Source organism: Pantherophis guttatus, chromosome 1 (assembly GCF_059756535.1).
Source record: "Pantherophis guttatus breed Tessera chromosome 1, ASM5975653v1, whole genome shotgun sequence".
NCBI classification, from domain to species: Eukaryota; Metazoa; Chordata; class Lepidosauria; order Squamata; family Colubridae; genus Pantherophis; species Pantherophis guttatus.
The window spans coordinates 115,470,014-115,496,706 of NC_142063.1; the positions used below are offsets into that span (position 1 = coordinate 115,470,014).

The following is a 26,693-nucleotide window of genomic DNA, read 5'->3' on the forward strand; positions in this document are numbered from 1 at the left end:
CAGCAGCACGTATACTCTTTGCCCAACATTGGAAATCTGAACAGTTACCCACAGAAGACAAAATAATAGCTAAAATTACAGAATGTGCAGAATTGGATAAGCTCACAAAAGAAATACAAGAGAAAGATGATACTGATTACTATTTAATATGGCAAAGATGGTACAACTGGCTGGAGGCAAAAATAGGAATATAAAGATGATTTTCGAGTACTCAATAGAAATGCATAGAAGTAAATAAGGAGTCAATTATATATGTACATATATAACTAAGTAATTAGGTGACTGTAAATATTGATACAAATAGAAATATGAAAAATAACCCACCGTTGTAATATTTTCTAAGAATCAGTCAGGGGGAGACCCTTTTCTGTGGGGGCACCTACGAGCTTCCCCCGGAGATACGGAGGATCCCGGATCTGCGCACCTTCCGTCGCGCGCTCAAGACTTTCTTATTTCATCAAGCTGGCCTGGCCTAAATCTTCCCCCCTTTTAAATGTAATTTTTAATTTGTTTTTAAATTATTGGGTATTTTAAATTTGTCTCAGCCAAATTATTTAATTTGTTTTTTTTCTATTTTAAATTTTTGTATTTATGTGTTTTATTCTGTGGCTGTTTACCACCCTGAGTCCTTCGGGAGTAGGGCGGTATATAAATCATATATATATATATATATATATATATATATATATATATATATATATATATATATATATGCATATTCTTTCTAGCCAGGTTTTACCTACGTATGTTAAGTTGTTCTACAGCCCTGGTTCTACAGCCCTGGTTAAGAACAATTTAACATACGTAGGTAAAACCTGGCTAGAAAGAATATGCACATAAAAGCCTACGAAAAAGGAAAAAAGACACACACACACACACACACACACACACATATATATATACACACACACACACACATATATATACTGAGCTGGAGCTACAAAAAAACCTTGGCTACGTAGGGAAAACCTGGCTAGAAGAAAAACATATATATATATATATATATATATATATATATATATATATATATATATATATATATATATATATATATATATATATATATATATATATATATATATAAACATATATATAAAATCAATTTTTCATCCGTTCCCCATTAGAATCTTATCAAATGCTGTTGGTTCTTTATTTAAACCCCATATTTTAATGTCTTTCTCATATCCTGATTGTATCTGGAGATATGGCCACCAAGTTGAATATACTACCAAAATTACTCTTTCTATTTCAAACGATACCGATAAAATTAGAGAAGAAATTTTTTGATGAATTAAATAAAATAATCTTGAAGTATATATGGCAAGGTAAAAAAGCAAGAATAAAATGGAAAATGTTGCAGGAATCCAAAAGTAATGGGGGTTTTGGACTTCCAGACTGGGAACTATATTATCAGGCGTCAGTTCTTACATGGATAAAAGAATGGATAAATCTGAAAAATAGAAGGATACTATTATTAGAGGGACATGATCTCCAACTAGCTTGGCATGCTTTCCTTTGGTATGGTAGGCGTACGTGCACAGATATTTTCAAAGGCATTATATGAAGAATGTGTTGTTTTATATATGGGAAAAAATTAAACTACAACATTACGTGAAAATACCAGTCTGGCTCTCCACAATGGAAGCATTAATATATCCAAACCTTATCAATCTGGAAAAAAATGTATTCTACAAAGATATTCTGAATGAGAAAAGTGAGCTTAAATCTAGACAACAACTACAGAACCAAGGGGTGGCAGACTTTTCTTAATGTGCTATCATAATGTGATCACAGAATGTCCTAAAGTCAATGATGTTTAGGTTTTTTTTGGGGTGTGTGTGTGGAAGTGCTTAGATCATTTTGCTGCTGAAACTGAGAAAAAACTCAATTGGGAAACCGAGTCTTTAGACAAGAGTGATCAGGTTAGCAGGGCATCTGGGAACCCTGTTATTTGGATTATCACTCCATGCCACCCACCCAGCATCTCTGGTTGTCTTAAGCCACATTCCTTTCCTTGCTCTGAGAAGCTTAGGGTGAGAGCACATGTAGAGAGTGTTTGTGAAGGGGAGGATCCAAATGGCAGATGGAGCTGCCCAGCACCACAGGGGTCAATTCATCCAATTCACATAAGGATGTTGAGTGAAAGCAAGGGGAGGACTGGGGGAAGGGGGCTGGGATACAAAGGTTTTAAGACAAGTCAAAAGGAAGCTACTGCTACAGTAGGAGTGAGTGGGTGTATGAGAGAGATGACCCAGACTGAGGGAGGCACTGGCCAGATCTGTCTAAAGCTTTGAAAAGAAGGAGGCAACAGAAAGACACAAATGAGCTGAGAGACCCAGCAACTGGTGTGTGTGTGTGTGTGTGTGGTTTTTTTTTTTTTTTTGGTCTCCCTTCTACACAAGAACTTTGCCAAGATTTATCCTGCTGAGTGATCTGGAAATTAAAGAGCAAAAAAAAAAAAAGGAAGAACTTCAGAGCACATTCTTCTTTTCTTCCAGCAGAAATGGAATTTGGCAACGATACCGACAATAACTCAAGCAGCTATGAATGTGACTACGACGACTGGAGTTCTTCCAAAATCCTAATTCCTTCCATCTATTTGCTTGTTTTCTTTCTGGGCACCACTGGCAATGGTTTGGTGCTATGGACCATTTTCCGAGGAGGACAAGAAAAGCGACGCTCAGCAGATACATTCATTGCAAACCTGGCAATCGCTGACCTGACCTTTGTGGTCACTTTGCCACTATGGGCCACCTATGTGGTCCTGGACTACCACTGGTCTTTTGGCTCTTTTGCCTGCAAACTCAGCAGCTACCTGGTCTTTGTCAATATGTACGCCAGTGTTTTCTGCCTCACAGGGCTCAGCTTTGACCGCTACTTGGCTATCGTTCGCCCTATAGCCAATGCCAAGCTGAGGTCAAAAGCTAGTGGACTTCTAATGACCATTGTGCTCTGGACTATGGCAGCTCTCCTGGCCCTGCCAGCCATGATTTTCCGGAGGACTGGAGTGTTCACTGAGAGTGACAAAGTGACATGTTTCATGGATTATTCAAGTGTGGCAACCAACAAGACTGAGGCAGCCTGGGAAGCAGGGCTTGGCTTGTCCTCCACCCTGATGGGATTTGTAATCCCCTTTGCCATCATGCTGATTTGCTACTTCTTCATTGCCCGTACGATTGCAGGTCACTTCCGAAAGGAGCGCAGTGAAGGGCTGAGGAAACGGAAGCGCCTGCTAACCATTATCATTGTCCTTGTGACCACTTTTGCGATCTGCTGGCTCCCCTTCCACTTGGTGAAAACCATCTACATGCTAATGGACTGGGAGGTGATGCCCTTGTCCTGCAGTTTCCATGCCTTCCTGAGCAACCTCCACCCATACTGCAGCTGCTTGGCCTATGTCAACAGCTGCCTCAATCCTTTTCTCTATGCCTTCTTTGATCCCCGCTTCCGACAAGCATGCACGGCTGTCCTCTGCTGCACGGCAGGGCATTTGCCTGGAGCTGCAGGAGACAAGTCAGCCAGCTATTCGTCTGGTCATAGCCAGAACCATCTAGGGAAGAACATGGAAGCAGGGCAGGAGAAACACTGCCCTGATAGCCAAGAGACTTTGCTTCATGGGTAAAAATGGAATGATGTCAAGCAGCCATGATAAACTTTGCATACAATGAATCTCTCCTCACTCCCCCCCCTTTTTAATTCTTTTCCCTTGCATCATTCCATCATCGGATTCTGTTTCTTTTCTTAATGTCGCATTTTTAATTTTTTAAATTGGTAAGTCTGTTTTAACTGATGTAATATTCATCCCTTCCTTCTGTATTCTGCTTGGTTATCTGCTGTAACAATATCTATGTTATATAGGGGTTATGCTAGGAAGGGGGAAAAAAGTATTTCATTCTGTTCTAAAACACAATGCTGCATACACAGCTGATGGTTCTTCTAATGAAATTTACATGGACTTTTAAATGGACTCGTAGGGGCTTGTGCTAGTTGTTTGCAGCCCTGAGCTTTGAAATGTTTTGAAAACTTGCAATGGGTTTTTGAAATGTTCAGTGAAACAGTAGAACTGTGCACAAGTTGCATGAAATCAAGGGGTTCATTTTTAAGGGAATGCACTTGGGAGCTTGCTGCATATCTGGTCTGTCTATGGTCATGCTTTGGTGTTTCAGCTCTGTGGAACAGTTCCTGTTTAAGAAATGCTTCGATTCTACACCCCAGATTTTCTTAACTTTTTCTTATCATGCCACTTTGAGGCATGGTTTCTTGGCAGCTTCTAATTCCTTCATTTTCCTTATTCCATGGGAAGAAATGATTGCAGCCCCTGAAATTTCGAGTTTTAATATTCACCACAATGGAGAACTGGCACCATGGACAGAAAACTTCAATCTGCAAACCTATTTCTTCCTATGTATAAAGACAGCTTTTTCAAATAGATAGCAATTGTAGTTTGTTCTTTGCTCCATGCCTGTCCTGTCAAGTAAAGGCACTCAATTCAAAACTATTCTTTTTTAAAAAAAAAAAATTCATGAATGGTTCATCAGTAAAATCTCTCTCTCTCCTTCTTTCTTTCTTTCTTTCTTTCTTTCTTTCTTTCTTTCTTTCTTTCTTTCTTTCTTTCTTTCTCTTTCTCTCTCTCTCTCTCTCTCTCTTCCTTTCTTTTCCTTCCTTCCTTCCTTCCTTCCTTCCTTCCTTCCTTCCTTCCTTCCTTCCTTCCTTCCTTCCTTCCTTCCTTCCTTAATTCCTTCCCCCAGAATAAAATGTAAAATTCTTGCTACTTAATAGATAATCTTAACAGAGGTTGGGAAATAGTATCATGCTTGCATTGATAAAAACGTTTTCTTTCTAAGTTTCTACTTTTATGTCATAAAAGTACTGAATAAAGTTTTAAGTCATGCAGAAAAATGCTTTGAGTCTCTTAAAGATTTCATTGAATTGATCTGCTGATTAAGAATTTTTATATAACGCTTTTAAAGGTGCAACCTTTATTATTAATAACTAAGGGGCAATGTAAAACTGGACAAGAAGTTGTACATTTATATAGACAATGATTTTTTAAAAAAAAAATCAAATCTTTTTTACTGTAAATTTTTTTGTTGCAATTAAATTTGCAAGGAAGTGCTTCAAACTGAAAAGTGGTTTTGAACATTAAAATATTCTTTCTGAATTAAAAAATAATCAATTAAGATATTCAATTGTATTCATATTATCCTATTATTATTCCATATATAGTTTTTTTAAAAAAAGATTCTACAGTTTATTCTGAATCTGAATTGCTGGGATAGAATTATAGATTTAAAATGTTTATAATGTATTTGGCAGTTTTCTTTATACAAGATAAAACAAAACATTCTTATCAGTTAGTAAAACATGGCTGGACATGTTATTACTCATCACCGTGACACATACATGTAAAAGAATGAAGAGATAAGTTTGCCCTGGACTGTTCCATTTTAGGGTAAAAATAGAAAGTTTAAATTTTAAATATACCCTTGAGAGTAAACACTGCCTTTCCAAATTTAGAGAACCACATTTCAGAAAAACATTTTCCCTGTCATGTTAGCTTTGTAGGCATATAGTAGGCTTAAAATGCAAGCAACTACAATCAGAAGTGATATAGCCCAACAAAACAACAACATCTTGATTCTGTTGAATGTATAAAATGACCTTGGGTGTGTTATCTTACTTTTTTAAAACTCTCAACGTAATATAAAATGATAGATTTTAAGATTCATTATCTAGTATGTTGAATCAGGGCCTAAAAAACCACCAGAGAAGGAACAGAGAGTATAGGGTCCTCACTGAGGGAGGTGAATTGTCAGATGATTGTCTTTGAACTCCTCTTTTATGTACAGGTATGAATATGCATAATGCAAAACAAAAAAGCTGGATAGTGTTTTTATTCTTTTATTAATATACATGGGATTCATTTTCAATTTTCCTACATCATCTCCTATTGTGATCAGAGCAGTACAGCTGGGGTGAATCTCATGAAATTGACTTACTGATTCAGAATGTGGATCCATCTAGGACAATACTGCTTACATTGAGTGGTGGCAACTGTCAAAGATTACAGCTGTGACTCTTTTCAGCCCTAGCTGGAGATGTTTGGGACTCCAACTGGGACCTCTTGTATGCAAATCGTATCTTCTGCTACTGAGGCTACAATCTCTCACCTAACTTTGGAAGATGGACAAAAGAAAACTGGAGCATTTAACTGGAGAATTAAATAAAACCTCAATGAATGTGTACCTCAGAGTTTTTATTGAAAAGAGTATGGTTTGAATGTTTTCCTTCCTTCCCTGTCTCTTCTGTGAGGCAGAAGAAAAACTGACATAGATTATTATGCATATATGAAATAGTCTTGGAGGGAAAGAAGGAGGTGGATGGGGTTGTCAACCCTTCTGCAACACTGGTTATAATACCAGAAGATGTCCCAGGTTCATAAAGCCTTGTCTATTTATGATGCCCATTGACCTTTTCATGAACACAACTCAGGGAACCGTTCTGATTCCACATTAGTGCCCCAAAGTTAGAAACCAACGTGCAAGAAATGCTTTGGAATTTCCCAAAATGTTTTGTCATGCAAAATGATAAAAGGAAAATAAAAGGGATGAAGAAGAAAAAAAGTAGTTAAGGTTCAAGGCAGAGGAACATTTAATTATTTCTGAGCTAAAACGGGGGATACATTGCAGACGTTAAAATTAGATTCTGTCAAATGCCGTTCAGATTTCAGGTTGTACCTGAAAATCTCCCATGGGTGGCTGAGAAGAAGCTAATTAACAATGATGGATTTCTTCCCCCATTTGAAAATATAAAATACAGCTGTTAGAATCATTATTTGTCCTTAGCTGAAATACATATTCCTTAGTAGGTGAAAAAAACCCTCTATGATTGATTGGAATTGTATACAGTGAATACACAAAATATGTTTAGTGGTATTTTTACGGGTTATCTACCCTGAAAATATGCCAATACTGAAAACTTGAAATGTGCATCTTATCAGGGGTAATGAGATAAGGAAAATATCCGGAAGAGAGATACTGTACATATGGGCTGAATTGATTAGCAAATGGGGAAGCTAGAAGAATCATTAAGTGCAAAGGAAATTATATAATGTCAAGGATGAAATGACAAATACTGTTCTATGCAAACTCCTTTTTGTAACTCTCCGGAAGATTTCTTTTTTTCTTGAAGGAATGGATTTGAAAACTTTTCCAAAGAGACACTAATGCTTGCAACCATATGACTAAGCATACTGGTTTTTGATTTTTGTTGTTGTTGTTGTTGTTGTTTGGCAATGGGGCAGGTTTATCATTTTTCTATGGGGAGGGTTATCAATGTGTATTCTGTTATTCATCCATTACACATAGATAGGTGTGTGAAGTTGACTGCAAACATCCTCTACTCCAGGGGTGGGCAATTATGGCCCCTTTATGACCTGTGAACTTCACCTCCCAGAATTCCTGAACTAGCCATACTGGGTCAGGAATTCTGGGAGTTGAAGTCCACAGATTGCAAAGGGTTTCAAGTTAGCTATTCCTGCCCTACTCTGTAAGTGTTTTCATAAACAAATTCACCTAACTTTGTATGGTCTCCTGCCAGCTTTGCCAGCTTTGCAGTAAGGGAGACGGCTGTAGCCAGACTGGGAAAGATTCAGGCCACACGGTTTGATAACACATCCCAAAACTGAGTAGGAATAAAGTCTAGAGGTTATGAAAGCTTATTTTGTTTTTCCAATCATTTCTCTTTATTTTTCTTAAGGTTGCTTTATTGCTGCAGATAAAGCGTGGGCATTGCAGGTTGTAGCTGGGCAATATAGAATCATACTCTCAAAATATTTTTTTGCTTCTCAAACACATTAATCTCATTTGCAAAATAGTCTGGTTGAATTTGACCCCAAATTTATGGTGGTATTGGATTATGGTGGGTTTAGTATTGTGGAGGCAATGACATGGGTTGAGGTTGGTCATAACTGTGGAGGCATGGAGGAAAAGTAAATTCAGAGGCCAGGAGGTATCTTTAAGATGATTGAGGGTGGGACTTGTGGTGAAAGTAAAGACCTTCTTGGAAGTCAACCCAGAGGTACAACCAGGAAAGGAGCAACTCAGGAAAATCTCCCTTGATACCTATGCAAGTATGGTAGTTACCAGAAAATGTGGGATCAAGTTAGGCTTAGATAGTCTGAATCATTAGGTGATTTTGGCCTTTAAGCATATTCCTGCATTATTAGATTGCTAAAGGCTTTGTTTTTAGCAAATAAATGTTTCACCCAAATGTACCATGTCTTGTCTCTTTATTTGCTGGGAGGTTCCTAATAAGATTTTCTCTCTAGTCTCCCCACTGTGCCCATTTTGAAAATTAAGAGGGACAAATGGTAAACAAGGTGCCAAACTCCTGGTTCCTTTAAGTGGTGGGATTGTGTTAAGCCAACTGTGGTTGTGGGAAATCTGGAGGTAGAGCTGAGAAAAGAAAACTAATTTCATCTCCTTTGCAAGATTATTCCTTTCATGGGATAGGATCCCTGAAAAGAACATCAAAGAAGCTTCCCAACCTCAAAATAAATTTTCTGAAGTATTTTTTTTTTTGCTTTAGTTTCTTCCTTGGGAAAAATCCTATCAGAAGCCACTTCCTTCAGTAGGGTCTATCTGTAAGAATCTCTAAGATATCTGAAATCCGATATTCATCTGATAACTTTCACTGGCTTCTTTCAACTTGATTGTAATCTGACCATGATATTGAATAAATGGAAATAACAAACAATTCCCTCAGGTCACAGGCAACAATCCAAAGAGGACCAGGCAACAACTTGATGGCTATTGCACATTTTTTAAAGAAGTGGAAAGCTAGATTTTGTTCTGGCTAATAGATCTGAGGCACTCCAGTAGCTTTTCCCTGGCAGTGTTCATTATTTCAAATATGTATTGACATTTCTCATAAGTTCTTGTAATTTGTATTTCCTAATCAATTTAGTTTTAACTATGCTAAGATGGACATTTGAATAAGACCCAAAAGGCAAACTATCAATTGTTTGGAATACATAAATATTGGCTGAAGAGAGATGTGAGGAAACCCATATTTACCAAAGCTTACAAAAGCTAAACATTGCCATGGGTGCTGGAGAAATATTATCCATTCATATGCATACAGTGGAAAGAGGATTGATAATCCCTTTTGGATAACCTTAAAAAAAATAGTGTGAGAATATGACAAAGAATTCAACATCTGTAACAAGACAATGGAGTTTTATTAAGCCAAATCAAATGGCACAAACACTATATTGGGAAGATGTTATAAAAAGCAGGTGGTGGGGAGAAAAAAAACCGAGTCCCAAAATTAGATCAGGTGCTACAGTCTGAGGTTTAAAATCAGTGTTGGGATGAGAATTAGTCACAGGTTTTATTGAATTTGATTACCCTTGGTGTAACTTAGATTGATGGTTCAGCTGTACTTCCCCAGGTCCATAAATACAAAAACAATTTGGTCTTAGGTACATTGTCTCTAGTTGCACCCAAAAAGGTGGTATTTCTGGGTTGTCTTCTGAAATCTTAATAGGTACAAATTGCAGCCAAGCTTTTCGGAGATGCACAAGAAGAGCTGACTCTTCAGTTTGGTGAGATTACAAACTAAAATAAAAAGAGAAAAATCAACCCTGACAGCTGATTTACTTCCCCGCTGCTCTGAAATTCAATCTCTTTAATTTTGTTCTGTTTAGTTTTCACATCACATGTTGCAAAATGTTAATTTCTTCTTGGAGTTTTGTAAACAGTGCAATTGGCAAAAAGATCAAAGCAGCTGAACCGTGTTGTAACAGTGTCTCCTAAATGTAACACAAACGTTTCAAAACCCTGAATTGCAAGATCAAGGCAGATCTCTTTCCAGAGCTATCACTGTTGCAAGATAAATAAAATAAATGTTGTAAAACTGAATTGATAAGGGTTAGGGCTTAAGGGTTTGCTGGAAAAATGTGCTGCAAGACATTAATTCCCCTTTCACTGGAGAAAACAAGGGATGCTAAAATTAGACTTCCTTAGGAAAGTTAGATCTTCAACCTTAAAATATAATAGAGAAGCACTTTTCTATGTGTGTGTATATACATACACAATATAGAGTGATACAAGTAATACAATACATAGGATCTGTTGACTTCATTTCACAGCTCAGTTCAAGTAAAGTAATGGACACAATAATGGACCCATACAGTTGAAAAATCCACAGTCTGCAAGAGACTGGGATGAATCACAGCTGTCTACCACACTCTTCCTCTAACTGATGAACTTCAATTGTCTTGGATTCCAATTTCCACAATCCTCAAGAGGTTCACAGTCTACTGCATCTGGAAGGCAGCAAGATAGGAAAAAACATATTTACTCAAAAGTAATTGCCATGTGATCACTATGTATTCGTATCAGGTGGGCAATAGTGAATTTATGATGGAGATGCTCTAGGTGACAGAATATATCACAGTTTACATTGATAAAAAAAAGTTTTTCCTGGAAATTCAAGATAAAAAATAGAGAACTAAAATCAGAATGGAAATAGCATGCACAACTACATAGACTTTTAAGTGCATCTTTCTGGGTGTTCTTGCAACTATATATTGGGCAAAATGAACCATTAGACTACTTGCAATTTTGAATCATCTAACAAAGGATATTCTAGTGAGGTTGTATGTTTTATGTGCCAAATGTTGATTTGTGGTTAATTTTCCTACTCCCTGCATTTTTTTCAGTTACAACTTTAATAATTCAAGTTAATTATGAAAAAAAATGGTTGCTACCATTATTGGATCTTGAAGAGATCTTAAATATATTCATGATATATTTAGGCCAATATTTTTACTGAAGTATATGAGTATATTCAACTCTCTGTCTTTCTCTTTACTAACTGAGCTCCAATTCACACATTCTTCATATCAATATGAAATTGGGATTTGTAACTCCAGCCTCATAGCAAAAATGTGGAAATTACTCTGCTTAGTACAGATTTACTAAAACATTTTAGACACATGGTTATCAAGCCACTGAAGATCTCCAGTAAAGAAGAACATACCATTTAATGAGCAAATGTAGAGGTGCATGTATGGGTAGCAAAGAAATGTGGGTGTAGATAGATATATTCTACTGGGTGGAAGACCTTCAGTGCATTCCTCTGATAGCTACTCTAGTTAGTCACAGTTTCAACTCACTGCACGACAGGGAACAAGTTCATTCCCTTTTCTACAAGACAATCTAATCAAAATCTGAAGGTTGGGTTATTCTCATTTCTCCCCTCCCCCCCAGTGGTCTCTTCTGCAGGCTAAACATATCTATTTCCTTTATTTACTCCTACCAGAAGTTGGTTATTAGTTCTCTTGCTATCTGAACTTGCTCCAGCTGTTGAAGGCTCTTTTAGACTGTAAAGCCCAGAACTGGACACAGTATTCTCAGTGGGGTCCATTCAAGTTAGATCATAGCTTCCCATGATCTGGACTTCCCATATATTTATTTAATATATCTCCAAGCAGGAGTTGTCTATTTAGCAGTTGTCTTGTGCTCTTAGTTCTTGGATGTAGCGAGTATAGAGGATGAAGGACAGGGGGAAAATCTCCTACCAAGGCAGTGATCAGATAAATGAGGCCTGAGCCCAGGCCAAAGGAATGGTTTATGAAAAAGCCCCAGACAGCACTTCTCTACTCACATTCACATGAAGATAAAAGAGGGAGGAAAGGAAGCATATCCAGACTTGCAATGTTACTGTTACTATTGCTGCTTTAATAGAAAAGTAGCTTTAGGCTATGTGGTATTTGTTTCTTATTCTGGTCTAATTTATAGAGCAGGGGTCTTCAAACTTGGCAGCTTTTAAGACTTGTGGATTTCAACTCCCAGAATTCTCCAGCTATGCTGGCTGGAGAATTCTGGAAGTTGAAGTCCACAAGTCTTAAAGCTGCCAAGTTTGGGGACCCTGTTATAGAGGTTACTGTTCAACTTGAGATGAGCTAAAAATCTCAGATGCTCCTCAATGCTGGTAAACCAGGTGCCTCTCATCCTAGACTTCTGCCTTCCATTTTTCCTCCTCAGGTGCAGGCAGTTGCATTTTTCCTGTTACATTTCAGGTCATTGAACCCATTACCCCACCAAGATCTCCCCTTTCTCTTCAAAAAAGTTAGCCAGTCCTCCTTGTGCAGAAGCCCTGGTTTTGTACTCAAGGTGGTGAATTGGTACATAAAACTAAACTTTTCAAATTGTCTTTGCTGGAACATACAACCAGTGGTGGGTGGCTCCTGGTTCACCCTGGTTCAGGTGAACTGGTAGCGGCGGTGGCAGGACCTGCCCAGACATAATTAAAAATGCTCTGCGCATGCGCAGAAGTGCTGCGTGCTTGCAAAGTGAGTGTGCCCTCCCATGCGCTACTGATAGTGAACTGGTAGTGCCGGGATTTGAAACCCAATACTGCATACAACCACAATTTAGCGATCACAAAGCAATTCAATTGTTAATAAAATTATCGCTAAGTGAAACCATGACCGTCAGTGGTGGGTTTCAATTTTTTTTTACTACTGGTTCTGTGGGCGTGGCTTGGTGGGCATGGCAGGGGAAGGATATTGTATAGTCTCCATTCCCTCCCCACTCCAGGGGAAGGTTACTGCAAAATCCCCATTTCCTCCCGATCAGCTGGGACTCGGGAGGCAGAGAATAGATGGGGGCAGGCCAGTCAGAATTTTTACTACCGGTTCTCCGAACTACTCAAAATTTCTGTTACCGGTTCTTCAGAACTGGTCAGAACCTGCTGAAACCCACCTCTGATGACTGTGCTTATGATCTTACCTCAGCTTTTCTTTGCTTTACAGACTTAAGAAGGTCATAAATGTGAGGATTGGTCACAAAGCAGCTTTCCCCCCACCATGGTAAGGTTGCTAAATGAGGATTAACTACCCATCTAACAACTAGTTCCTTCCTTCCCTCTTAGGCAGTGAACCACTTTAACTCAGGAGTTTGCCAGAAGACTTGCTGCAGGAGCCAATCCTTAGAAGTCCTCTCCTCGGTGTACCCCAGGAATCTGAAAGAAGTCCATGGAAAACCCCCAGAATCAGCACAGGTTTATTTGGCCCTGTTTGCAATCTCTGTTTAAGTCAGTCTGTTTCTGCCTGATGGAACTTGGTCAGGCAATTATGACCCATTCTTGTAAAAACTGAACTGGTGGTGAAATGAGTTTGTACCTCATGTTGAGGTAGAACAAGTATATATATATATATATTTTAAAAAGCCAGAACTCATTAATTAAAATGCCATTTGTATGTTTGTGTGTGGAATAAGTAAACTAAATGGGGGAAAAAAAAATCACCCTGAGAATTGTTTAGGGAAATCAAACTAAAGATAGCAGCCGGAAAAGGAAGACAAAAACATTGCCTCCTGAAACCTAATAAGGCCATGAGGCCTCAACAGGATTTCATGCCAAGCGTGTTGATCGAAACGGGACAGTCACTATAAAGAACGTTTTGGACTAAATATAGCTAATGATAGATTTACTGCATGTAATCCTGGCTGTTGATTGAAATGAACAAACTGGACTTATTTGTGAATTACCAACAGGGCTAATGTACGGTAGCTGGGCTGTAAAAGTCTGGACGGCCTCAAGAGAGTAACAAAAGGTTTCTCTTTGATTTCTGGTGGCCATCTAGATATTACAGCCAGGTATGGAAGTGATGCTTACAGGTTTCAAAGGTGCCCCCTCCATCCTCTTCCCCATTTTGGTGCGGGTGTGTGTGTGTCCTTGGTGCTCTCTGAGCTTGTTTGTTTTCTTGCAGACGTTTCATTACCCTAATTAGGTAACATCATCAGGGCTAGTAAGGAATGCACTCTTTACTAGCACTAATGATGTTACCTAGTTAGGGCAAGGACCCCTCATTTCAACGCTGAGCTACAAATATTCTCCTTTATTAGTCTCTTCCCCATTTGTAGATAAATGGCATTGGAAGATTAAATTCTCTCTTCTCTGCCAATTTGAAAAGCAGATTTTTAGTTTGAGTGTCTTCAGTCAATTCCAGGTAGTCCTGGATTTACAACCACAATTGAGCCCAAAATTTCTATTGCTAAGTGAGACATTTGTTAAGTGAGCTTTGGCCCATTTCCCAACCTTTCTTGCCAAAGAGCCTTGGTAGTACAGGGGTTTAAGGCACCCTGTTATTAAGCTGGTTATTAAGACCAGCTGCCTGCAATTACTGCAGGGTTCGAATCTCGCCAAGGCTCAAGGTTGACTCAGCCTTCCATCCTTTCTAAGGTAGGTAAATTGAGGACCCAGTTGTGGGGGCAATAAGCTGACTTTGTATAAGTATACAAAAAGGATGAAGGCTATTGCTGAGCACATTGTAAGCCACCCTGAGTCTTCGGAGAAGGGCGGCATATAAATCAAATTAAAAAAAAAAAAGTTGTTAAGTAAATCACTGCACTTGTTAAATTAGTATCATGGTTCTTAAGTGAATCTGGATTCCCCATTGACTTTGCTTTGTCAGAAGGCTGCAAAAGGAGATCACATGACACTGCAACCGTCATAAACATGAGTCATTTGCCAGGCATCTGAATCTTGATCACATGACCATGGGTACAGTGGTGAAATTCAATTTTTTTTACTACCGATTCTGTGGGCGTGGCTTGGTGGGCATGGCTGGGTGGGCATGGCAGGGGAAGGATACTGCAAAATCTCCATTCCCACCCCACTCGGGGGCCAGCCAGAGGTGGTATTTGCCAGTTCTCCGAACTACTCAAAATTTCTGCTACCGGTTCTCCAGAACCTGTCAGAACCTGCTGGATTTCACCCCTGCATGAGTATACTGTAATGGTTGTAAGTGTGAAAAGTGATCATAAAGCAGTGGTGGGATGCTGCCGGTTTAACAACCGGTTTGGTGATTGCACGCTTTGCATGCGCATGTGCTCTTCGCATGCACACGTGCCTAATGCATGCTGTGCGTGTGTGCACACTTTTACAAATACTAATGTTCTGTGTTACCACTTGGGAGTAATAGAGCTGAGGCACGGCAATCTGCTCTGCCATGCCAATCATCTGAGAAGATAAAGGTAAGTAAAGCGCAGGGGTGGGATTATACCAAACCGGTAGAATCCCAGCCCTGGTCATAAGTCACTTTTTTCAGTGATGTTGTAACTTGGAACAGTCACTAAACAAACTGTTGTAAGTCGAGGACTACCTGTATATCAAAACGTATAATTCATTTCCCATAGCATTCTCTCTACTGCTTGCAAAATTGCAAAAGGAAAGCTTTTATTCTTTCAGCCTGAAACATCTGATGATAATAGTTTATTCTTTCAGCCTGAAATGTCTGATGATAATAGTTTATTCTTTCAGCCTGAAATGTCTGATGATAATACCCTGGTGAATCAGAGGATTGTGTGACATCATTGTCTCGGCCTTGGAGAATGACAGTTTTGGGATGGTACAGCAAGTCTATATGCATTGGCTTTTGGCAACCCTGTGATGACGTTATCATGTACTGCGTGTTGAAAGATCAGCACTGCTTGCACAAAAATAAGAATATTCCAGAATGATAAAATGGATTGGGAAACCCAGAAACCCCCTCAAAATCACATACACCTCACAAGTAGACAATTACGTAACCCTGAAACAAAGATAAAACCAGTGAAATGACCACTTCCCTCTTGGCCTCAAGCCCCAAGTCACCCTGGGATTTGCCACTTTTAAAGGCATCTAAAGGAAATCCCGAAACAAGTCAGAGGTCAGGGTGGACGTGCGGTTCTATCTACTTTACTTATTTTTGTGATTTGTATTGTCTCTTCATGCCCATATGGTACCCTCTGTACTGTATACTTGCAAATTATGTTGTTCCCCTCCCAGTTTATAAGTAGAACAAATGCAAAACCTAATACCATCTGGAAGCTTTCTTTTGTTGAGTCTTGTTTGTGCGACCTTTCTTATCACGGTGATCTCATCTGCAGTTTGTGTCAAGTTTTTAACTCCACCAGGAGTACCGTAATAAGATTTATGACCTAGCCCACATTAAAAAAAAAAAAAAATTAAGCAAAGGCCATGGTAGGTTGTTTTATTTTTAAGCTACTGTACTTGGGTCAGAGCCAGACGAAATCTGAGGAGTGACTCACATTCTTTCTCCTCTAACTTGTTGCATGCATGCAGGCCAGTCTAAGGCAAATTTTCCATGGTTGCCCAGGGTGGGTTGAATTTTGGGGAGATGGCCAAGGACTGGTGAATGCGACAATGATGCAACTGTGCAAGACCACATAATATACTTGGGCAGGGATGGGGTGTTTCCCTTTTGGAGCACTTCTGTGGGGTGTTGGATTGTAAGCTGTACAGTCTTATGGAGTGTTATGGCTCAGAGTGGTGACACATGTCTGTGTGGAGTTGGAAGGGCCTAAGAGGATAGAAAAACATGAGTCTCAAGTTGCTCAGATTTCCTACCTATTGATTTTATGTAAAGAGATAATATGCCTCTATCACATGTATGTACGTCACAGGAATAATTATCTTCTGTTGTCTGGCATTTATCCATGGCATTTGAAAGTTATTCTATTTTATACCATTCACATCATACCAAACCCTGCTGTATACGTATCTGGCAAGTGTCTGTCATATAATCAACAAAGATGATTAGGGGACTGGAGGTTAAAATATGTAAAGTACAGTTGCTGGAATTGGGTATGTCTAGTTTAATGAAAAGAAGGACTAGGGGTGACATGAGAGCAGTGTTCCAGTATCTCAGGGGTTGACACAAAGAAGAGGGAGTCAAGCTATTCTCCAAAGCACCTGATGGCAGGACAAGAAGCAATGCATGGAAACTAATCAAGGAGAGAAGCTCCTCTAAGAAGAAATTTTCAAACAGAACAATTAATCAGTGGAACAATTTGCCTTCAGAAGTTGTGAATGCTCCAACACTGGAAGTTTTTACGAAGAGATTGAATAACCATTTGTCTGAAATGGTATAGTGTTTCCTGCCTGAGAAAGGGGTTGGACTAGAAGACCTCCAAGGTCTGTCCTATTCTATTCTATTCTGTTCTGTTCTGTTCTGTTCTGTTCTGTTCTGTTCTGTTCTGTTCTGTTCTGTTCTGTTCTCCATTCCATTCCATTCCATTCCATTCCATTCCATTCCATTCCATTCTCTCCACTCCACTCCAAGAGCCAGCATTGTCCATAGACGTCTCCGTGGTCATGTGGCTGGCATGACTAAACACTGAAGGCGCATGGAACGCTGTCACCTTTCCACCAAAGGTGGTCCCTATTTTTCAACTTGCATTTTTTACGTGCTTTCGAACCGCTAGGTTGGCAGAAGCTGGGACAAGTAACAGGAACTCACTCCATTACGCAGCACTAGGGATTCGAACTGCTGAACTGCCGACCTTCTGATCGACAAACTCAGCATCTTAGCCACTGAGCCACCGATATTATATAATATGTTATATAAATTGCTTATATGTTGTATGTTCCTTTTTTTTCTTTTGAAGCCTTTAATTTCTCTGTTTTACTATTTCTTATTCCCTTTCTGATCTTTGCTTAACCCAAAAGGGGTATACACACACACACACACACACACACACACACACACACACACACACACAATTTTGTTTAAGGAAGTTGCTTTCAGCACAGACAGGCCCGTTGTTACCTTGAGCTGCCTGCTTTTGTTTGAATGCAGTCATCTAGGATGAGAAACAATGGAAGCGTCTCCTTGCCTGACATTGTTTTGCATTCTGTCAAAGAGAGAGGCTATTTTCACTGGAAGAGCTCTGAGAAGATTTGCCACTATTTATGAAGAACGAGTAGTAAAATCGGGAGAGACAAGATTGCCCATTGTTTCCTTGCAGAAGTAGGGATGCGATGCCACAATACTTTTCAGCTCAGTAGCAGCATCTATTTTGTTTGTCAGGTCACCTCCTCATTTTTCCATTTTCCTTCAAGGAGGGAAATGGCCAAACTGCCCTCAAAGTTAACACTTAAAGAAACAAAACAGAAGGACTGTGAACCAAGGACTCTGCTTCCAGATTAGGAGGGTGGGGAAAAGGAAGCAGCAGGAGCATGCAAGCAAAATGTTAGGAAGAGATAAGAGTGGGTGTCGACACACGGACCATTGTTGAAAATTGTGTCTGGAGGACACGCAAGGAAAACCCACATATTGCAGAATGAATACAGTTCTGTCCACGATGGCAGGGTCTGCTCCAGGAATGCCTGGGTTCACTGCAAACAGGCACATGCAGATACAACATGCACACAAATACATACGTGGGATTTCACCAGAGAGTTTGTTGCCTTTTTGTTAAAAAAAATAATAATTGGGAAATGCTATGCTGTTTTAGCATCCGAACAATATAGTTTGATCCTGTATAAAAAGAGGTCAGACAAAAAAAAAAAAAAAAAAAAGGGGGGGGGAGATGCAAAGCAAAAAATCAAGGGGGGGGAGAGCATTAAAATTATTAATTGTTACCATCTGTGCCACTTGCTGTTCCTCAGGTTTACCTAGGAGTCGGAGAGACAATCCTTACTTGTAAATTCCACACATTTTCAGAAGATGTTGAATGTTTCTCCTGGTGTGGTTGCACAAACTGCATAAACCGTTCTCTCACAATAACCTTTTTTCTGTGTATCTCCTTTTTTTTTTTGTAAAACTGAACAGAAGTTATGTTGTCAGCTGCAGGAACAAATCTGGCACAGCCTTGGAAAAGAGGAACCTTGGTGACGATATCTGTAAAAGTGGAAACTAGGCAGCAATTGACAATACAGATCCGTAATAGAAGTCTAAACAAATTTAAACATGAAAGGCTCCGTTATAAGCTGCACAGCAAAGCAAATTTAGACATTGGAAAAATGGTTTCTAGAATGAAAATTATGAGACCTGTCAAACATAATGGACAAAAGGGCTTAAGCAGGTATTATCAATCCTCTTTAATGTCCTTATGCAGGGATGGATTGTGCTGGCTACATAAAACATTTGGATAAAAATCCTCCTTGATGAATATTAATTTGGTGAAGATCATAACTGGTAGTACTTTCTTTTCCTTTATTGTATGCATCCTCATTGTGTTCATTTACTATTGTGTTCATGTATCTCTGCAAGCATTCACACTTTTATATGTTCTGTATATTTTTGGCCTGCTCAATTTTGTTAACATGTTTCATAGAACTTGATCAAATCCCATTAAAGCCAGCCCTCATTTAGCGAGTGCCTCAATGAGCAAACATTCACAAATACAATGATAATAAACTGTAGTAAAAAAATCACTTTCTAATCAATATGTGCACTAATGCCAAATTTCTGTGCCCAATCACAATACATATCAGTGTGAGAGTAACACTAGTGTTGCTGCACAAGGGAACTTTATCTAAATGAGATAGCAATCAGTGATCTCTCCCTCTCTCTCTCTTTCTCTCTCACTCCCTCCCTCCCTCCGTCCCTCCCTCCCCCTCTCTCTTTTTGTGTGTATCTCATGTGGTTTGCTTAGTGATCATTTGGCTGGAATGAACTGTGGTTGCTAAATTGTTGTGGCCCGCCAGTGGCCTGCGCGGATTGTGGCTGATCCCGACGACAAGGAGGCTGGTGTGGTGTCGCGCCAGCAGCCTGTGCAGTCGGCGCTTGAGTCAGACTGCGAGGAGGCTGAAGAGGATGTGGTGCCAGAGGCAGAGACTCAGCCAGGGCCTTCAGAATCTCCAGAGGCTCCTTCAAGTGAAGAGAGTGAAGTGGAGGAGCCTCTTCTCAATGCTCGAGCACGCAGGGCTGCCAAAAGGCAGGAGTGGCTACTCAGGAGGAGGTCTCCTCGAGAGTAAGGTTTGGGATTAATTGGCCACTTAGCCTATTTAAATTCACACACAGATAGCAAACGTTGGTGGAAACAACGTTTGGTCCTACCCAGAGCATTTTGAGAGTGAGTTTTTTGTTACAACTTGGTTTCTGGGCTGATTGCCAACCCTTGTTGGACTTTGTTTAAGCTCTGTAATTCATAGCAGGCTGATAAGGACATTTGTGGTTAAAGCCTGCATTTTGAAAGGGGTCTGTTTGTATTAAACAGAGTTTTTGGAGCTGTGTGTTTGTGCTACACTTCTTGGGACCCGTAGGTGGGGCAGAACATAAATGAAGACAGGCTGCACACACATTTTTGTCTATGCAAGGGCTAATGCAATAATTTACTTAATAAATGGAATGTCATGGGGGTGGGGACACACACATTTTCCCTGCATAACCAGGGAAAAGGCTTACACGGAGGTCTCAGATTGCCACTCTTGAGACAGATCCTATCCCTCACAGGCATTCAGCAGAACCCTAGAAATAATATTACCCGATGGCAAGCTTAGACAAATACAAAGCAAAAAGAAGAAAAAAAGCTTTGTAAAATTACTAGAAATGAGAAGCTAGGCTAAGAATCTGAAGGGATGCTTTGCATGGTGAGTTTGGACAGGCAGCCCCCTTCCAAATGCTTTGTCTAGCTCTGATACAGGAGACCATCATATAAACTTAAGCATACAAATACGCATACCAACATCTACACACACGGAGAGAAAACTTAATAGCATCTGGCACAACCAATCAATCCTATGGATACAGAGTTTCCACAACTCTTCATTTGTTTTTTTGTTTTTTTAATATTTATGGAATTTATATACAGCTGGCCCAGTTGCAGGATTTGGGGCATGGCCTCAATTAAGACACCCTGATCAGCTCCTCCTCCACTGCTTCACCCAGTCAAACCGCATCCAAAATTAAGCTGGAGAAGAACTCACACTTCCCTAACAGCTATTTACGCCTTTGCAAGTTGACTCCCATTTTCACACACAGGCTGAAAGCTGTGGAAACAAAGAATGCAGATGTGCACAGTGATAATTAGTTCTTGACAGAAGCTTTGGTAGCCTGTGTAATCCAAACTGTTGAAAAGAGTTGTTGTGCTTCATCATGACCCAATTGAGGTGTGTGTTTGTGTGTGTGTTTATGTGTGTGTGTAGAAACTGGGAGTAGGGAAAGAAGGCAGCTTTGCAGGGGTTGGGGAAATGAATAGAAGTTATGGTCTGTATTGCACTGAAATGTTTTTTCTCCCAGTAAAAGTGTAGCAAACTTTCAAACCAGGTTAGATTCATTTGCAAATAATTATAACTGAAGGAGAGGGAGAAATGCAAAGAAGGAAGAGACTATGTGATCTATGGGATCTCTAATAAAAAAAACACCCTGCTTAGATAAGTAATATACATTTCAGTTACACAAATCCCTAGGAAATAGTCAAGCCTGACCTATCTTGCTATTTAGCCAATGCAGACCTGTTTGAATTAGCCATATAATCCTTGAGCACTCAATTCTAGTTTTGCAAAACTTTCCAATGCAAAAAATCCGAGACCCAAATTTAAAACTGAAGAGGAATTTTCAAAAAAATGCAGAGGTTGGCAATCTAAGGCTAGAAACCAGGAGATGGGGAGTTCTACTCTTGCAAGTTTTGGTGTATTCGGGTCTTTTCCCGTGTAAGATCGAGAGTATCAAGATGATCCCACTTGTCATCTTCAGGCTGGTGTCTTCGGCTTCGTGCTTGTGCGAGGAAAGCGTGATTGGAGCTGCCGTCTCTCTATAAATACTGGTGGGGAGGTGTGGGGTGCTGGCTTTGTTGCTGTGAGTGGGTTGGTTGCCTGTGTTGTTACATCTTGTTGAGTTGATGTTTGCAGATTAGTCAGCTGTTTTGTAACATCCTGTGTGGGTGAGGTCCTTGATGTGTGCCCATTAGTCTTTTGTGTTTTAACCCATCCCATAGACGAAATACAACCACCATCTAGAAGCCAGACCACGGTGGCATCACCAGCTGCTGCACCACCCTCTGATCCCCACATAAAGCAAACTGACACACGCCATGAACACATGGCAAGACCTCAAACTTGGGAGCCAACCAAAGCCCGGGATGTGGCATCACAGCCATCTGCTCAGGACATTACATCAAAAAACTCAAGATATCACAACACTAGAACTCAGGATGTTAACACACAGCCCATTACCTAGCCCATTACAAAAGACTAATGAGCACACATTCCCGCGTCACCCGAGATTTTAACTTTTTACATACACATACCCACGAAAACTTGAGAAGACATATACTAGTTGAGGTATGCATTTCTAAGCAGGTGAACACTTCTAACTATAGCCTGCGTTTTGCAAGCATAGATGTGTTATCTCCTGGCTGCTGCAAGATAGTTTCCATCCTCTGGGTTGCATCAAATCTGGCAAATGAAGAGTAGTGGAGTCCTGAGATAACTGCCAACTTTGTCTTCTGGGATGCTAAGCTCTGCTGGATGAAGTAAACATCATGCTCTAGATTTTAGCCGGTTGTGTTAATCAGTGTTTTTTGGTTGATGTAAGACAAATTTCCAGATGGATTACAATTGCTTTAATCATTTGGAAGTTCCTTGTTTTCATATATTTTTATATGCTGACTTCAATAGATTTCCGCTCAGCTTTCAGATTTGTGGTGGACAACATGTATACATGGGGCTCATTCCAACCTTATAGATGGCCTTAGATGACCTTTGGTTGGCAATTGGATTCAGGACAGACAAGCAAGAGTAATTCTTCATCCAACATGTAATAATTACTTTATGGCACACTCTTCACAAAAGATGTAGTACTGGCTACTGTACATTCTTAGATAGAGGGCAAGTCCAGGTTTCAGAAAGCTCAAGGGAAAGTGCAACAGAGGAGCATCTTGTCCTATGGAAATTTTCAGGAATAGCTAGGAGCAGTGATGTTTTAATTTCTCACAATGCATTGGAGCACATAGTATTATGTGTCAAGGTTTTAGGGCCATCACCTCCTTGAATTTAAGATGAAAAATCAGCTATGCAAGGCTTCAAATCAGCATGTTGCTTTGATGTATCCCTTTGAGAGTATTCTACATTTGACTGATAACAGAATTATGGCACTTTGCTCATCAGAAGTAGTATATGTATTTGCAAAAAAATCTTTCTGTGGAAGTGGCCAATTGAGGCAGATCAGGCAGCCTGATCAGTCATGGAAGCCCAATGACTCACCTCCATGAAATGCTTTCCTGTACCATTTGGTAGACCACACAGTGGGAAATAGGACATTGCTGATTGTTAGGGCTTAAAGGGGAAAAATCATTCTATTAATGAGTGTTTGGATGAGTTTTGCCATTTCTGTAGTATTTAAGTTTGCAAAGTTAAATGGAAGTGTGTCTCTTGGGTCTAATAATATTTTTTTTTAAAATAAAGGCAGGGAGACATCATGAATTCACCCTCACATAATGAGATGCATGCTGGAAGTGCTGGATTGTAATTCCCACTGATTGCACTCCTTCTTATGAGAGCAAATGCAGTCCAACATATCTAAGGAGCATTAAATCAGGAAAGGTTGTTCTGGAGCAGTGGTGAAATCCAATTTTTTTACTACTGGTTCTGTGGGCATGGCTTGGTGGGCGTGGTGTGTGGTGTGACTTGGTGGGCGTGGCAGGGGAAGGATACTGCAAAATCCCCATTTCCTATCCACTCCTAGGGGAAGGATACTGCAAAATCCCCATTTCCTCCCACTCCTGGGGGAAGGATATTGCAAAATCCCCATTTCCTCCCCACTCTGGGGCCAGCCAGAGCTGGTATTTGCCAGTTCTCCGAACTACTCAAAATTTCCGCTACTGGTTCTCCAGAACCTGTCAGAACCTGCTGGATTTCACTCCTGTTCTGGAGGTACCTAATTCTAGTTAACTAATACATAGGTGACTTAGGTTGACTTAGATAAATCAACTCTTACCATCTATGGATTACCGAAGTAGAGTTTCCAGCAATATGGCATTCAATCAAATGAGGAGGTGTGCTCTCAACTGCTGTCCAAAAAGTAACACCCGTTACTTCTTTTTCTTTCCTTCCTTGTAGGAGACCAAGTGAGGAATGTCAAGTCTCCTTTTACATTTCTTTTTCTTCATCAAAGGGCTCCACAGCCCACCCCGCGTTGTGTCCAGCTGTTTGGGATCAGACTTCTCTAGTAGAAAAGAAAGGGCCAAGTGTAAACCAGGAAAGACGACCCAATAAAATGAGTTTTCAGGCATCTCACTTACAGAAACAGGAAATACAAATATTGCTCAGCAGGATAAATAACATGCAGATGGTGAGAGAGGGAGCAGCTCCAGTTAATTGGGAGAGACAGTGAGAAATCCTGTTATGCAGGATGAAATTGTATCACTGATGAGATGAAGTTCTTCCAGTAAAGCCCAAATAAAAACATTTTTTTTAAAAAAAAATCAAATGACACATTCTACATTTTTATAGATTCACTCACTTCAGTGTATTCTAATTTTGCACTGCCAATGGTTTTTAGGAGTGGTGAAATCTAAAATTTGTTACTACCGGTTCTGTGGGCATGGCTTGGTGGTGGGGTAATGTGACTGGGTGGGCGTGGCCTTTTTTTTTTTATAACTTTTAAAACCATTTTTTCTACAACCTCTTCAGTGAAGAGTTTGTAAAAAAAATGCTTTCAAAAGGCTCTGACGATCCCAGCTGAGTTGCCTGATCGGCAGAGGCTTTTTTTCTTTTAAAAGCCTCTGACGATCAGGCAACTCAGCTGGGATCATCAGAGGCTTTTAAAAGCATTTTTTCTATAACCGCTTCAGGGGTTGTAGAAAAAATGCTTTTAAAAGCCTTTGATGATCCCAGCTGAGCTGCACAATCATCAGAGGCTTTTTTTTTTTTACTTTTAAAAGCATTTTTTCAGCCAAAGAGGTTGTAGAAAAAATGCTTTTAAATTTTTTTTAAAAAGCCTCTGATGATTGTGTGGCTCAGCTGGGCATGGGGGGTGGGCAGGGATTTTTGCTACTGGTTCTCCGAACCACCCGCCTCCATCGCTACCGGATCAAGTGATCCAGTCCGAACTGGGAGCATTTCACCCCTGGTCTCTAGGCCTAAAGTGGGCTGGTTTGTAAGTACAGCACTTTATGGCTTAATTGTTGAATGGTGCCTGATATGCCTTAGAAGAGAAGAATGTACTCCATGATTGCTGGATTATTTTTCTCCATGTCCCTTCAAATGACTGCGGCAAATGGGGAAAGGGTGACTTTATTCCACACACTCATCACTCCCACATTTTATTATCAAAGTAAAAGGCAGTTTTTGATAGCAACTTCTAACAGCCACTAACATGCATTCCATATCTGACATCATGCACGTGAATGTAGGGTCTATTTCCCCATTGAAAATGAATGATGACAATAGCATTCTACTATACTCATTGTTGCATTAAATGACCAATTTCCTATGCTTCCAACTGCAAGTAAGTATATAAACTCATAAACATATTTCTTTTTCTTAAGGATTACTTAAGGATATATACATACATACATACATACATACATACATACATACATACATACATACATACAGCTTCTTTCATTATTCCCTTATCCTTATAACTAACATTCTACCATGTTTCCCCCAAAATAAAACATCCCCTGATAATAAGCCCAATCAGGCTTTTGAGCGCATGACAATAAGGACAAGTGCTTATTTCAGGGTTCAAAAAAATATAAGACAGGGTCTTATTTTTGGGGAAACAAGGTAGCTATATGCAGGTAACAACTTGCATTATTACTTCTGGATTTGCAAGAATTTAATTTAGCGTATGTAAACTATAAGTTTCAAGTTATATCCAGACACTGTTGCGTCTGATTTATTATTTTCCCATTCCAATTTGCCTTAGGTTACTCAGAATTAGATGTAATGATGTTTGCTTTTGACAACTAAAAGTTTAGCTTCTTTCCACTTCTTGTACCTTGCTGAATGTTCACTCAGCTCCAAGTAAACAGTAGTTGTCATGAATTTCTTAACCAAAAATGTTCATTGGCATCTTCTTCTTTGCAAATCTAGCTTGAACTTTGCATATGCTGAGTTAACAACTTTGCATATGCTGAGTTACCATGAATGATCACAAGCAAGGCTACAACATGGCCATGACATTTCAGACAGTAGAGATTAAGAGGGCAGTAGATATGCTAAATGAACTCTGGCTAAGGGCACAATTCTTGAAAATGCTGGCATGGAATATTATGAGAAGGAAATTTAAAAATATTTTCACTCAAACATAAAAAAACCTTATCCTTTAGTTCCTGTTTATAAACTACTCTCTCTGGAAGAATTCTTCCCAAAACATTGTCTGTCTTTCTCTGCACGTTTTCTTCTAGCTTTGATTATCAGTTATTGTACTGGAAAAGTAGTAGACAGATAACAGTTTATTAAATGATTAGTCCTACAACCATATCAGGGAAAGTTATATATCCCATAGAACAGAAGAATGTAGCAAAACTTTTGTTAAGCATCCTGGACATAAACTGTTTCAACTTCTAGCCTCAAAACAATGCTATAGAGCACTGCACACCAGAACAACTAGACACAAGAACAGTTTTTCCCCAAACCCCATCACTCTGCTAAACAAATAATTCCCTCAACACTGTCAAATTAGTTACTAAGTCTGCACTACTATTCATCTTCTCATCGTTCCCATCACCCATCTCCTCCCACTTATGACCGTAACCTTGTTGCTTGTATCCTTACGATTTATATTGACTCTTTCTCTATGACTATCATTAAGTGTTGTACCTTATGATTCTTGACGAATGTATCTTTTCTTTTATGTACTCCGAGAGCGTATGCACCAAGACAAATTCCTTGTGTGTCCAATCACACTTGGCCAATAAAGAATTCTATTCTATTCTATTCTA

The 26,693-nt window shown here is 39.6% G+C and overlaps 1 protein-coding gene across 1 annotated transcript; it reads left to right on the forward strand.

Annotated features, from left to right (window-relative positions):
* The first annotated feature begins 2,200 nt into the window (after positions 1-2,200).
* Positions 2,201-6,245, forward strand: APLNR (apelin receptor). The gene has a single exon (XM_034420352.3). The coding sequence runs from the start codon at positions 2,504-2,506 to the stop codon at positions 3,620-3,622; it is 1,119 nt and encodes a 372-aa protein (XP_034276243.1). The 5' UTR covers positions 2,201-2,503; the 3' UTR covers positions 3,623-6,245.
* Positions 6,246-26,693: the final 20,448 nt, after the last annotated feature.

Bases quoted from the DNA above. Each gene is read 5' to 3' on its own strand.
- APLNR (XM_034420352.3), top strand. From the start codon at position 2,504: ATGGAATTTGGCAACGATACCGACAATAACTCAAGCAGCTATGAATGT.